Consider the following 13932-nt stretch of genomic DNA (forward strand, 5'->3'; position numbering starts at 1 on the left):
GGCCCACCAGCAGTGGGTGTGGCTCAGCCCAGCCATGTGCATCCTGCTGCTTCTATATCCTGCCGCTCCTGGACTGCATCCTGGCTAGTTCCCCCCCCCCCGACTGAGATCGACTGTCAGGGCCCCCCTGATCAATCAACTGGTTGGTGACCAGTGGCTTAGATCCTCTGGGCCTTTTGCTTTGGAAGGAGTGTTTTTTTTATCAAAAAGCCCTTCCAGCGGTGCAGAAAAGCTCTCAAGCCCCATGAACTAAGCCCCATGGGTACAGTGACCTCAGTGCAGACAGTCTGAGTGGGGGGCTTCAGAGTGCACCCAATCACTCCCACTGGTGGATCAGTCCTAAGGCCTGAGGCTGGCTCTGTTAGCTCATTTCAATTCTTCTGCAGAAGGAAAAACTTAGGAAAAGTGACCAGGAAAAAGAAAGCAATGGAGAAAGGCTGGGGGGGCTGAAAGTTCAAGGCCAGAGACTCAGGGTATCCAAGGGATGGGTATTTCCACCCCCCACCCAAGTGTTCCTGAATAGCACAATAAAGACACACACAACAAAGTGCAGCCTCCCTCCTTGGTAACTCCACAAAGCACCCCCTAGCCCAGTGTGGGCTGCTGTGCAAGCCCTCAACTTCCACCCTGGCCAATGGGCCATAACTCAGCACTGTTTTCTGTAGCAAATGTGTCTACATAGCTGAACACTGCCATCAGCAGTGCATTTCAGCAGCAGAGGCATGTTTGTGATCTCCCTAGTGGTTATTACCTTTTAGCTCTGAAAAATCCTGGAAGATAAAGATTTTTTTTAGGTGCAAACCCCATAAATCACCACCAAAATTTATACTCAAACTCTCTGTGAGTGGATCCCTCAACCTGTTCTCTCTATTTTAGTATCAGTGTATTTCTTCATGCTTTCCAAGACAACTGAGGTATTAGATGTCAATCATGTGCTAGTGTCCAACAGTGAAGAGAAGACAGCCATGAGAACATACTTCCCAGAGACGTGGCTGTGGGACCTGGTCCCTGTAGGGTAAGTGAGAAGCTATGGCAGATCTGTCCTGCAGAACTGGCCTCTCCACCAAACCCACCAAAGATTTTCTCTGTTCCTTCAGTCCTGTTGCCAAGTGTCAAGTTAATGGCTAAAGCTGTAGATGTCCAAGGCAGATGGGGAGCAGTGAGTCAGCAGGGGCTGAGCTTGGTGCACCTTAGGAAAGAATCAGGGATGGCACTATCCCACATTCCTGGTCTCTAAAGGCTGGGAAAGGACAGATGCAGCCCCCTGCATACAGAGGGGCTGCCTTTGAGTCAGACAGGATGGAAACCCCCTCACTATCTTATGTCTGTGTCCAGTGCCCTGTGTGCCTAACAGCCGCACATGCCAGAAGGCAGGTCTTGGAAGGAAATGTACAAGCCAGAGGGAGGGAGTGAACAGGGAATTGTAAAATCCAAAGCAGGGAGGCCTTTTGAATCTATCAGCCTATTTCCCACTAAGTACAGGACCAGACATGAGCAATGCATCACTACCTTCCTCCTTCTGCAAGGTCCTCACTGACTCAGTTCTCTTCTTTACCATACTCCCTCTGCTAGAGAAACCCAGTTAATACAGACACCCCCTTGTTTCCCTCCTGCCTGATACAGAGAGGGATTGTCCTAGCTCAGGGATAGAATGGCAGTCAAAGGAAACCTGGGCTATGTCTGTCTGACATTACTCTGTGTCTGCATTGTCCAGCGAGGGGGGCTCCAAGGACTTCCCAGTCACCATCCCTGACACCATCACAGAATGGAAGGCCGGGATGTTCTGTACAGCAGGTGTTGGTTTTGGACTCTCCCCCATGGCCACTTTGACAGCCTTCAAGCCATTCTTTGTGGAGCTGGCCTTGCCATACTCTGTGATACGGGGAGAGGCCTTCACCCTAAAGGCCACTGTCTTCAACTACCTGCTGCAATGCATCAAGGTAAGCAGGGTTGTGGCAACATGGCAGGGCCAGGGGGTCCCAATGCCCTAGCCCTGGTGCCTATCAGCTGTAATGCCAGTGGTCATCAGATGTAACCCAGCAGCGCCAGGTGTAACCCAGCAGCAGTATCCAGGGACACTTGGTGTCAGCCTCTGGCAATGAGCTGAGCCTGAGCCCCAAGGTGTTACATCTTGTCTGGAGCTGCTGAGTGAGCATGTCCCAGGAACCCTAAGGGAGCTCTCATGTTGGGTCCCATAGGTGCAGGTGACACTGGTGAAGTCTACGCAGTTCCAGGTACAGGCTGTCGGCGAGAGCGCTTACACCAGCTGCCTCTGTGAAAATGAGGGGAAAACCTTCCAGTGGGAGGTGACGGCCACCAGCCTGGGTAAGGGGCAAGGCTGTGCCCTGGGTCAGTGGGGAGACAGGCACAGCTGGGGGAGAGGAAAGGAGCCCCCAAATGGAAACTCCTCCCACACAACTCAGCCTTTCACACAGTCTGCCCTTCACTTGTCCTTCTCTTCACCTCCTGGCATCTCTCCTCTCCCCTGTTGCCTCTCTAATACTCCCTTTCCATGTCCCCTTTTCCTTTCCTCCTCTCCCTCTAACACCCTTAAAATGCCTCCCTCCATTACCCTCTCCTTCCTGTAGGTCCCTACTCCAGGAGGCCCTGAGGACCTGTCAGATTCAGACTGGGCTGTGGGGCTGTACAACAGTTCTCCCTTCTTTGCAGGGGAGGTCAACTTCACCATCAGCACCAAGGCCCTGCATACTGAGGAGCTGTGCCACAATGAGGTGGTTGTGGTGCCTACCCAGGGACAAGTGGACACTGTCATAAAGCCCCTGCTGGTCCAGGTCAGTCTCTGGCCAGGGACCATCTGACAACACAGATTGGAGTGATGGGATTTCAAGGGATTCTTTCATGGAATATAACCCCCCCAAACACACTGTCTGCATTTACAACCGTGATACTACATTGCCCTTGTGTGCCGCTATGTTGTATCAGTGTCAGGGAGCTGGCAAGAGGGTTATGGAAGAGACTGAGATGAACAAGTGGTAGCGCCATAGAGGGGTTGAGTGCAATTCACTGCCTTTGATGGGTGGGAATTCTATGCAAAAATGTATGGGACTCAGAAGAGCCTCCTGGGGTGGGGTTGGGCCCACTAGCTGGGCCACTGATTGCTAGTCAGATCCTAGCCCCATGTACAGACTGCCTGGCTGGGGCTGCAGCTGGGACCCCTGTGAAGTCTGGCTTGGGTATAGGTGTTGGCTTCTCCTGACCTGCTGTCTGATGCTGCTTCCCCACAGCCAGGTGGGATCCTGAATGAGAAGGCACACAGCTCCCTGCTCTGCCAGGAAGGTAAGATTCCAGCATCCTGTCTGGGTCAAGGAGGGGCCAGTATCTAGCACTGCTGCAGAGACAAGTCTGAGGTGTTTCTCTGCTGTGCCCCATCAGTTGTGGGTCTATTAAAAAGAGGCCAGCTAGGGGACATGAGGGTCAGCCCAGGGCTTCATCCAGGACTGTGCCCATGGCCAGCTGCTCAAGTGAAACTAATCCTGTAAAAGGCAGTGGTGGCAGCGTCTGGCAAAGGCCCATGGCTCAAGCACATCCAGCCAGACTACATATTACAATCAGACTATGATAAGAGCACTTGAATCTTGAAGGATTGCATATTAAGGCTTGTTAACAAGTCTTAAATGCCCTCTAAGGGCACTTGTACATGTGATGGGAGCTTAGTCCCCTAAATTGAAATGGTGGATTTTTAATTGTGATGATTAAAAACCCACCATTTCAATTTAGGGGCTTCCATCATTGTTACAGCGAGAGGCCAGATCCTTTTTTTTTTATTATTAAACCTACCCACCTCTCCCATGGCCAGGGGGAGAGCTGCCAGTGGGCCAAGGAGCCCCTGAGTTGTAGGGGAGCCTGGTCCTTCCCTCCACAGTGATGGCACCCCTGCCCCAGGGCTGCCCAGACAGGCTGCTAGCAGCCAGGGGCTGCCCCAGCTTGGAAGCAGCACCCAGCCCAATCCAGCAAGTGCTCAGGGAACAGTTGGATCGTGTTGGTTGCTGCTTCCAAACTGGGGCAGTCCCTGGCCTGCTAGCAGCCGGCCCGGGTGGCCCCAGGAGGTGCTGCCACTGTGGAGGGAAGGACAGGGGGGCCCCGCAGCTCAGGGTCTGCTGGCAGCTCACCCCCAGCCACAGGCAGACTCTGAGGAAAAAAAAAAAACAGATTGGGCCCCTCACTGCTTTATTTTTTTTCTGGCAGAGTCTGGCTGTGCGAGCTGCCAGCAGGCTGAGCAGCCCCTGAGCTGCGGTTGGCTCCAGTCCTTCCCTCCACGGTGGCAGTGCCCCACCAGGGCCACCCAGGTGGGCAGCTAGCAGGCCAGGAGCTGCCTCAAGTCTAAGGCAACACCCCCTCAGATCCAACTCTTCCCTGAGCCTGCCGGGGCTTCCAGCACACCATGCACTGCTCCCACCGCCTTCTCCAGCTGCCAGCACACCCAGCCACCCTCCTGCTGCTTCCCTGCACTGCCGCAGGGGCAAGCCAGTCTGATCCTGGGTGGTCCCAGGCAGTGGGAAGGTGGCAGGAACAATGCATGGTGTACAGGAAGCCCTGGCAGGCTTGGGGAAGAGTTGGTTTTGGCAGGTGCTGCCTCTGAGCTGGAGCATCCCCCTGGCCCCTTAGCAGCCTGCCTGGCTGGCCTGGGGGGCGTTGCCACTGCAGAGAGAAGCACTGGGGGCCCTGCAGCTCAGGAGCTTCTCAGCATGCTGGCAGCTTACACAGGAAGGCTCTACCAAAAAAAAAAAAAAAAGGTGAGGGGCCTGATCCTTTTTTTCTTTTTGTGGAGCCTGCCTGCGGCTGGGAGGTGAGCTGCCAGCGGGTCCTGAGCTGTGGGGGGCCCCAGTGCTTCCCTTCTCAGTGGCGGCACCCCCTGGGGCCACCCGGGCAGGCTGCTAGTGGGTCAGGGACTGGCTTAGCTCAGAGGCAGCACCCGCCAGATCCAGCTCTTCCCCAAGCCCAAGCTGGGGCAGTCCCATCCTGCTAGCAGCCCATCCAAGCAGCCCTGGGGGGCACCACCACCATAGAGGGAAGAACCAGGGCCCCTGCAGCCCAGTAAGGGTGTGTGAAATGGGCCATATTCGATTTGGATTCAGATTCAGCCCGAATTGGGGGACAGTGATTCCATTCATTGATTCAGATCACTGGGGCAGAGGGCTGAAATTGATGATCTTCCGAGGTCCCTTCCAGCCCTAGTGAATCTCTGAATCATCTGCCTGCACAGCACTCACTGCACTGGGTTTCTGGGCTAAATTCCACTGGCAAGAGCCCTTGGCTGAGAGCCCTTAGGCCTAGCCCCACAAGTGCATGTATGCCATGGAGGATGGGTCTTGGGGTTGAGAGAAGGGCTATGATTAGGAGAGAGTCCTGGATAGTTAGGAATTGCAGGCTCCTGTTTGTTGGAGAGGGCACATTCCCAGCAGGACTCAGCTTTGTCCCTATCTTTTTCACACAGCGTCAGACAAAGTCTCCCTGGAGGTTCCTGGGAACATTGTGGCAGGCTCTGAGCAAGCCCACATGACTGTCCTGGGTAAGTATCCCCAGCCTGCCCTGTCAGGATGTGGTGCCCTAGCCAGACAGCCCAACTGAGGCCCACTTCACCTCTTCAGAGGAGTGTGGACAGTGGGGTTGAAAAGACCTGCATGGTATGATCGGTCCCATGTCCAGAGCAACAGCACTCAGGATCACTCTCTTCCCCTCTCATCTGTTCCACCGGACCCTACCTCTCAGTGGATGAGACGCTAAGCCTAGATACTCCTGTGCTCACTTCTCCACAGTCCTCGCTTTAATCCCAAGGTCCGTCCCCATATCAGTGGCCCCTCCAGTGTTTGTCAAGTGGTGTCTCAGCCTGTCCTCTTGGCTATGCAGGATTCCTGTAGCCCTTACAGCTTCCAGATGTCCCAGAAACTGGGGACGGATCAAGGAACCTCAGGTATCTTTCCCAGAATAGCTAAAATTCTCTAGGACAGGAAGGCCAGAAAGGCATCGTGGACATTTTATGGCATATAGCTGCCATACTCTAGGAGCTCAAACTGATCCAGAAATACTGGGCCCTTCAGGCCTCATGGCTCCCAGAAACATGATGTTCTGGGCAAAGCAGGAATTGTGCAGGCTGGTAATGTTCTGCTCCCCTGACTCCCTCTGTGGCAGGTGACATGATGGGCACAGCTCTGCAGAACATCGACCACCTGCTGGCCATGCCGTATGGCTGTGGAGAGCAAAACATGGTCCGTTTTGCTCCCAACATCTACATCCAGCAGTACCTGGAGAAGAGTGGACAGCTGACCCCAGAGATCAGAGACAAGGCCCAGGGCTTCCTGAGGAGTGGTGAGTGTCCTCCCAGCTCCTCCCCCAGGGCAAGGCCTGGGCAGTAGGACCACTTGTGGACTCCAGGGTTTGGGATGGGGAGGTGGGGCTTTGCCCCTCCCAGGTGGTCTGATAGTGGTCCTGCCTTAGTTTGGAGGCACCAGCTGGGTTTGAGGGACCTGCTTACTGCTGATGCATAATTCCCTCCACCTGAGCCAGCTGCACCCTAGACCCCATCTGAGTCTCACCCCAGAGGCAAGGAGGAGACCGTGCCCCCTCAAGAAGCAGACCAGGCTGGATTGTAGCCCAGGAGGAGTGTGGACGGATGCTGAATGTGCTGTTAGTCTCCCATTCCCACAGGGTACCAGCGCGAGCTAACATTCAAGCATGATGATGGCTCTTACAGTGCTTTTGGAAAGAGCGATGCCACAGGCAACACCTGGTGAGAGGCAGTACTGCATGGATACCCCAGGTGGGGGAACTTGGGTCTCTGGATGAGGCAGAGGGTATGTAGTACAGCAATCATTCCCCAGCTCAGGTCACTGTCCCGCTCTGTGAACAGTTCTGAGCCTTGATGCCTGTACTAAGCTTCTCCTGCCCACAAAGATCTGCCTGTGTCCCCATTCTTAACTCCAGCCCTGGGACCCCTGCATGTCTCTCCTGACCTTCAGCCGCTCCAGCAGAGCAGGCCTCTAACAGGATCCCTCCCTGCTCAGGCTGACAGCCTTTGTCCTCAAGTGCTTTGGTCAAGCCAGACCCTACATCTTCATTGACCAGGAGCACATCGAAGATGCCCTCAGATGGCTGCAGCAGCACCAGCTGGAGAGTGGCTGCTTCCAGAGTGTGGGCAAACTACTGAACAACGCCCTGCAGGTGCAAATCTGGGGACTCCCATGTGATGGAGGATAGAGGGTGGGAAAATATAGGGTGTTGGAGGAGGTGAAGGGGTGGCAGGTGCCTTGGCATTTGGTTTCCTAGGTTTCACTTTGGTGCCAGTGCCATCAGTGAGCTGAGCCTGGAGATGTGTGTTAATCAACTGCCTACAGCCACAGTCTCACTTGGGTCTGCATCTCATGTCCCTGAGGTTTCCCCAGAGAATTTTTGCCTTGGGTCACTCAGCTAATCCTGTCCTAGAACCTGTCCCCATCTGCCTAGGGGAACTTCCACACCAGGGGAAGCACCCTGTGTGTTATACTGCTGGGTGGGCCAAGGCTTGTTGACAGAGGGCCGTGTGCATTGCTAGGCTCTGTAAACATGCAGGAGTCATCAGATGGTCCCTGACCAGATACTGAACTGGACCAGCAGGGGCTTTATCACAGAGCCGTCTCAGCCCTGGGCAGGCACCAAAAGCACCTCATTGCCGCACAGCTCCTCGGTGTGTAGGGTTTTGGTAGTGATGATGAGGTTCACCTCCCCTGTACGGAAATGGGGAGCAAGGGGTGCATTCTATGGCCTCACAGCCCATCCCCGAGTCAGAAAAGTCCCTGGGGCCTCCCACAGGAGAGCTAGGTGGGTTGCAGAATGGGGGAGAGGCTCTGAGGAGAGGTCGCTGTTCCCCTAATAATCCTCCTGCACTGAGGCTCAGGGCTTGGAGCCCAACCCAGGAGCAAGTGCCTGGGCTACTGGCAGTGCTGGGGACATCTGGGGAATGGCCATTGTCAGTCATGATAATGTGTGGGGCCAGGATCTCTGATTCCTCTGACAGCTTGGACTGGGGATCCCGCCTGAAACCTAGATGGGTCTGATGGCACTCAGCAAAAGGCACAACACCAGCCCAACTGGCTCACCTGCCTGGGTGCCAGAGCCTGTTCTGGCCCAGCCAAGCAGACTTATGGCCTGCAGGGGACATCTGCCCTTCACTATGCTGCATCTCAGTAGACATCTCTCTTGGCATTCCCATCCCCAGGGCGGCATCTCAGATGAGATCTCTCTCTCTGCTTACATCACAGCTGCGCTGCTGGAGCTAGGACAGGCACTCACGGTGAGGACAAGTCCTGCCTTTCTGGAGCAGGAGTTGCTGGGAGCGGGTGGGGAGCTTGTTGAGGAGAGTGGTAGGTTTCATTGTGAGAAGGGACTGTGGTTGGGGCAGCAGGAAAATGCAGCCATTAAAGGAGGCTCCAGGACAGTCTGGGGGGCTCTGGCACTGCAAGGGCACTGGAGAGACACTTGAAGGAAGAGTGTCTATATGTGGACTCTAGGTGCAGCTGGTGATGGGTCCACAGGGGTGATATTTAGAGTGCAGGCAAGAGGGTTGACTGGTCGGTCCGGGGGGGTGGTACGCTGACCTGGCTACAAAGAATGATGGGATCAAAGAGGATGGGACATAAATGCTGGTTAGAAATTTTCCTGGGAAACACTCGCTTCTTGCATTGGGGATGGGCTGAGGGCACATCCCCACAGGTACAGGGGTCTCCCTAGCCTGACAGGGAATCTTTGTTGTCGTCCTGTCCCATCCCAGGACCCCATGGTGAGCAAGGCTCTCCAGTGCCTGCGGAAGTCCTCAAGCACCAGTGACATCTACACACAGGCGCTGCTGGCTTACTCCTTTGGGATGGCTGGGGATGCAGAGCTGCGGAATGCCCTTCTGACGAGCCTGGCCCGGCACAGCGCTGGCACTGGTACTGCCACCACCACACTCCAGTCTTTTTTGTGCCAATAGTCTCCTCTATCCCCAGAAGCAGACCAGAGAGCTACCAACTGCCCGGCCCTTCCTGGCCTGGCAGGGCAATCCAGCGTCCAGGGACCAGCTAGGCCAGGGCCCCCCCACTAAAGCTGCCAACGAGAGACCAGCTGCTCTGAGGTTGCTTGTGAGGATGTTCATGCATAAGACCTGCACGGTGACTGCCCAGCCTTTTCCCAAGGAAAATGGGCACAAGGTGCCGACTCTGGGTGACCAGAAGCAAGAGATCCTTATGAGGAAGCCTAGGCACCTCCCAGAGCTCCCTGTGTTAGTGTGGGCCTCAGCTAAAGCCTGGTGGAGCAGCCCGGTGCCATCTCAGCTGAGCTGAGAGTCCCAGGCCAGTCCCTTGTGCTCATCATTAATAAGTCACCCATGATCTCTCCGTGCACCTCCTCCTTGACCGCATTAAGCTGGGAAGGAGCCACACTGGCAGCTCAGACCAGCTGCTGTTGGGTCCTTAAGCCTGAAGACACTCTTCAGTGAGGCTCCAAAGCCTCCACGAAGGTTGTATCCCAGTGTCAAGTCATCTCTTTGCCTCCAGTTGAGTTGTGTTCCCTTCCAGCCTCAGCCCTACATGTCTTGACACTAAAAGGCCTCAGTCCCCTCTTATGTGGGACAGCAAAAATGATTGAATCAGCTATAGCCTGACAGCTGACAGGCATCTCAGTATCAACATCCAGGGTTCAATCCCTGCAGTGTCCTCTAAACTAGGTGCCATATCCTGTCCTACGTAGAAGGGTTTCATGGCCTTGGGGCCCTTGGGGAGGAAGGCATGCAGCCCCACCCTGCTGTAGCTGCAGCCATGAGGCTCATTCCATCGGCTTCTCTCCTAGGGGGGCAGCTCCATTGGGAGAGGAAGGTGAAGCCCTCGCCTGGCACCGAGTCCTCGTGGGCCCAAGCCCTGTCAGCAGAAGTGGAGATGACTGCGTATGTCCTCCTGGCCTATCTCTCCCCGCCCAAAGTGTCCACTGCTGACCTGGCCACTGCCTCCCAGATTGTCCGCTGGCTCAGCAAGCAGCAGAACCCCTATGGCGGCTTTGCGTCCACACAGGTGACAGGGCTGGGAGAGGTGGGACAGGGAACCCCTACTAGGAACTGCATCTCTGCAGCAGAGCAGGGCCCCCTTCCTGGGAGCAGGAGCCATGGTGCACAGCCCCTGCCCTAGAGGTGGGGACCTGGGACATGGATCCAGGATGCAGCAGGTCCAGATTCTGCTGAGGGGAAACTGAAATGATTTCCGGCTCCAGAGAGTGATTCCAGTTGGTGATTCTGCATCCCCAGGACACGGTAGTCGCCCTGCAGGCCCTGGCCAAATACGCAGCTTTGACATACAGCACGAGCGGGGACATGACAGTGACAGTGAAGTCGCAGGGCAGTTTCCAGCAAGAATTCCACGTGGACAACACCAACCGGCTGGTGCTGCAGCAGGCGACCCTGCCGCAAATCCCTGGGGAGTACACAGTGACGACCCACGGCCAGGGCTGTGTCCTGGTGCAGGTGAGAGCCATGGCTCTGGGGACCAGCAGGAGACCACCTGGGGCCCCGCAGAGACTGCTCTGGGCTGCTGCAGCCAGGCCTGTGCTGTGTTCTTCACCTTCTTTTTGTTCCCCAGCTAACCCTGCGCTACAACCTGCCGCCCCCGAACAGCGCTGCAACCTTTGACCTGCGTGTGGAAACAGACCCAAGGAAATGCACTGGGAGTGCCAGAGCTGGCTTCAACCTCATCCTGCACACCAGGTATGAGCTGAGCCCTGTCAGACCTAGCTTGAGACCAGGCTTCAGGGTAGGCAACAGGCCAAGGAAACAGTAGGATGGCTGGAGCAGAGCAATTCCTCTGCAGAGCTGCGGTGGAGCAGGAGTCACCAGCATGGGGCTGTCTAACCACAGGGCTGGGAGCTGCAGGGGCAGCTAGAAGGCAGCTGAGATCTAAGAAGCTCATTCCAGAGTTGATACATTAGTAGCTCCCATGAAAGACCTTGCACCAACGTCCTTTTCTTGTGGGGGCAGAGCAGATTGGAAGCCAATGGGGTGCGCACCAGAGTAGGTCGAGGACATTAGAGACACTATCAGGGGAGAGAGGACAGGAGATATCTGTACACAGAGCAGCCCCATCGCTAATGTCTGCTCCATTGTTGCAGGTACAGTGGGGGACGTTCAGCCACCAACATGGCCATCCTTGAGGTCAAGCTGCCATCTGGTTATATCCCTGACAAGAAGTCTGTGAAGAAGGTGAAATGCCCGGGGAGAATGGATCCCCAGACAGACAACCCAGGCCAACTGCTGTACACCTGGGGATTCCCCAAAAGGAGAGAGTCCAGTCGTCATAACAATTTTTTTCCAGTTTGCACCCACAGGAGAACACCCCCAACTCAGACATCCACCCAGCTACTGACTGGGTTTTGATCCTCCTTAACTCCTGCTGGGCTTTTCCCCTGGCCTTCCCTCCCCATCATGGATGCACACTACTTGGATGTGACTGGTGGGGGTGGCAGATCAGCCAGTTTCCCTGGGCTAGGGGAGATGTTGGGATGAGGCCTACTATCACAATCCCCAGCAGAGCAGTGAGCATGGTCCTGGCCCCTCAATTCCAGACTGAGCTTTCACCTCTGCTTTTAGCTGATGCAGCACTATTTGATGAAGAGGCTGGAGGTTCAGAAAGACCAGGTGATTCTCTACCTGGATGAGGTGAGTGCCACACAGCCAACACCATGGCTCAGTCAGCCACCAGAACCACAAGCTGTCTTTAGACCTCCCCCTGGGTGTTGAACTTTTCCTGCCCCCTCAGCATAGTGTGAGGAAGCAGTCCCTGTAAGGCCACCTGTGGTGACTCAATGAATCATCTACCTCTAACTTATGAATTCTGCTTGGTGTTGTGATGTTGGTGTGAAAGCTGCTGTATCCTGGAATGGCTGTGTGTATCCCTACTGGCTGAGAAGAAAAGTGTCACATCCTTCCCGTGGGCAGAAGTTCAGAGCCCAGTCATAAAGGTGGCCAGGCAGTAGATGTGCTAGGGAGGTTGACTGAGGCAGGTGAAGCTGCTGGTCCAAGCTGTGGCTGGAAAAGGGTTTGGAGCAGTGGTGAATTGCCAAAGGCAGAACAAAGGAGCTAGGGTTTTGTGAAGTAAGTTATGCAGGGCAAAGGAAGAATCAGATAGGCTTTGTAGTGAAGGTGGGGACTGGCATTGTCATGGGACCAACCAAGGCTGTGGAAGGCGACCTGCATGGGAAAGACTCTGGTTCCAAAAATAAGCCATGACCTACAAGAGAAGGATCCTAAATTATCTGAGATCACTGGACTGAGGTGCATATTGTTGACTAGATCTGCATATTCCCCGTGCTACAGGTAAAGAGCTGTCCTTTACATCTGTGTGTGTGATGTGCTACAGCAATCCTGTGCCCCAAGAGTTAGCCTTTAGCTGCAGAGTGCTCACAGGTGTGGAGCCCCGGGGAGCATGTGTTTGGGCTGGGAGGGGAGTTAGGAGCCATTGCCAATTTCAGGAGCAGGTAACTGGGCTGTGAGTCCCAGCCATCATGGACAGGATGCTAGGCAGAGGATTTGCTCTCTGAGAATCTGCCACAAGTCTGGGCTTATTAGAGCACAGCAGGCCCAGTGAGGTGAGCCTCAAAGCAGGGCAGCCTGGAAAGAGCCCAGTGTGAGAGGCTACTTAACCAGGGTTGCACTTGTGAGACCAGCTTCTCAGATGCATGCCACTGTGAGGCTGCTTGTGGCTGCCTCACGCTATGGGGCTTCCAGCTGCTCCCCAAGCCCACAAATTCCAACTGATCCCCACATCTACTCATCCCCCTCACCCAACAATTATTTCTGCCCTGCACACCCACTCACCTTTCCCTGTTCGCCTTTCCAGGACTTCATGCTGCCACACGGGAGAGCATGAAGTGATGAGAAGGGTGGGGAGCTGAGTGGAGGAGGAGGGAACAACTCTGTTGGACCCTTTCTGCCCCCTTCGCTGTCCCCAAATTAGCAAATGCATGTTGGATTGAGAGAGAGGTGAGAGACCTCTGGCTGCCTCCTACATTCACCTGGCTTGGCTGCTCATCCTTAAAAGGCAGGGATAATGGGAAGACAGCCCTTAGGAGGGAATTTCCCCAGGCAGGGTTCACATGGCCAAGGGTGGAGCAGTCCTATTGTTTTGTTACTGGCTGGAGAGAGTGTGAGCAGGTTGGATGGGATGCAAAAGGGCAAGCATGAAGGTAAATGGTAAAGAAAGTGGGATCTGATGTGCCCAGATCCTAGGGAGGGCCCTTCATGGGACTGCAGGAGGGGTTGGTACCTACCCAGCTCAGAGGGTTCACCCCATGCACTCATGCCCTCTCTCTTTGTAGCTGACTAAGGCCACAGTGAGCTTCACCTTCTCCCTGAAGCAGGATTTCCTGGTGAAGAATCTCAAACCAGCTGCAGTGAGACTCTACGATTACTACGAAAAAGGTGAGTCCTACCCTGACTATACCTCGTCTCTGTCCCTCACACCTGCACTCAGGGCTCTATGGGACAGTCAGTGCCAGGGGAGTGCTGGGGATCACTGAAATCTCCCCCATTTCTCACACCCATGTCAGTGGCTGATCTATCCCTTGCTGAGGCCTGAGATTAGCACTTGGGGACTGGTGTGCTGGAAAAGGCTGGCAGAGGAGCAGGTAGGGGCCTGCAGTTGGATCTCTGGAGACACTTGCGAGAGGCACATTCCTGGGCTCAGCCTATGGGGACATGCCCATTGCATGCTCACCCCCACACATTTCCCCTGCCATCCAGCTCCTCAGAGGCCTCCAGGATCCCTTCCAATGCAGGGGACACACCAGGACATGGGGAGACAATTTATAAATGGCTGACTCAAGCCTTATTGGTGGTACCAGTGTGACGCAGATGAAACTGGGGAAAGCTCCCAGCCCTACAGCTGGGAACAAGTGCCTGTCCTTACAGGAGGGCAGACC

At 55.0% G+C, this 13932-nt stretch overlaps 1 protein-coding gene across 1 annotated transcript in view; it reads left to right on the forward strand.

The window, feature by feature from the left end:
• The window catches only part of LOC102571220 (alpha-2-macroglobulin-like protein 1), a 39551-nt gene that overhangs the window by 23091 nt on the left and 2528 nt on the right, over positions 1 to 13932 (forward strand). The window contains exons 18-34 of the mRNA XM_014603577.3: positions 877 to 1015; positions 1715 to 1940; positions 2199 to 2325; positions 2671 to 2792; positions 3246 to 3297; positions 5456 to 5530; positions 6151 to 6327; positions 6667 to 6748; positions 7023 to 7179; positions 8213 to 8287; positions 8765 to 8924; positions 9820 to 10037; positions 10268 to 10483; positions 10599 to 10723; positions 11125 to 11215; positions 11603 to 11671; positions 13330 to 13432. Of these exons, the coding sequence (XP_014459063.1) occupies positions 877 to 1015; positions 1715 to 1940; positions 2199 to 2325; positions 2671 to 2792; positions 3246 to 3297; positions 5456 to 5530; positions 6151 to 6327; positions 6667 to 6748; positions 7023 to 7179; positions 8213 to 8287; positions 8765 to 8924; positions 9820 to 10037; positions 10268 to 10483; positions 10599 to 10723; positions 11125 to 11215; positions 11603 to 11671; positions 13330 to 13432 (2214 nt within the window). The remainder of the gene's footprint in view (positions 1 to 876; positions 1016 to 1714; positions 1941 to 2198; positions 2326 to 2670; positions 2793 to 3245; positions 3298 to 5455; positions 5531 to 6150; positions 6328 to 6666; positions 6749 to 7022; positions 7180 to 8212; positions 8288 to 8764; positions 8925 to 9819; positions 10038 to 10267; positions 10484 to 10598; positions 10724 to 11124; positions 11216 to 11602; positions 11672 to 13329; positions 13433 to 13932) is intronic.

This window comes from Alligator mississippiensis, chromosome 4 (genome assembly GCF_030867095.1).
Source record: "Alligator mississippiensis isolate rAllMis1 chromosome 4, rAllMis1, whole genome shotgun sequence".
NCBI classification, from domain to species: Eukaryota; Metazoa; Chordata; order Crocodylia; family Alligatoridae; genus Alligator; species Alligator mississippiensis.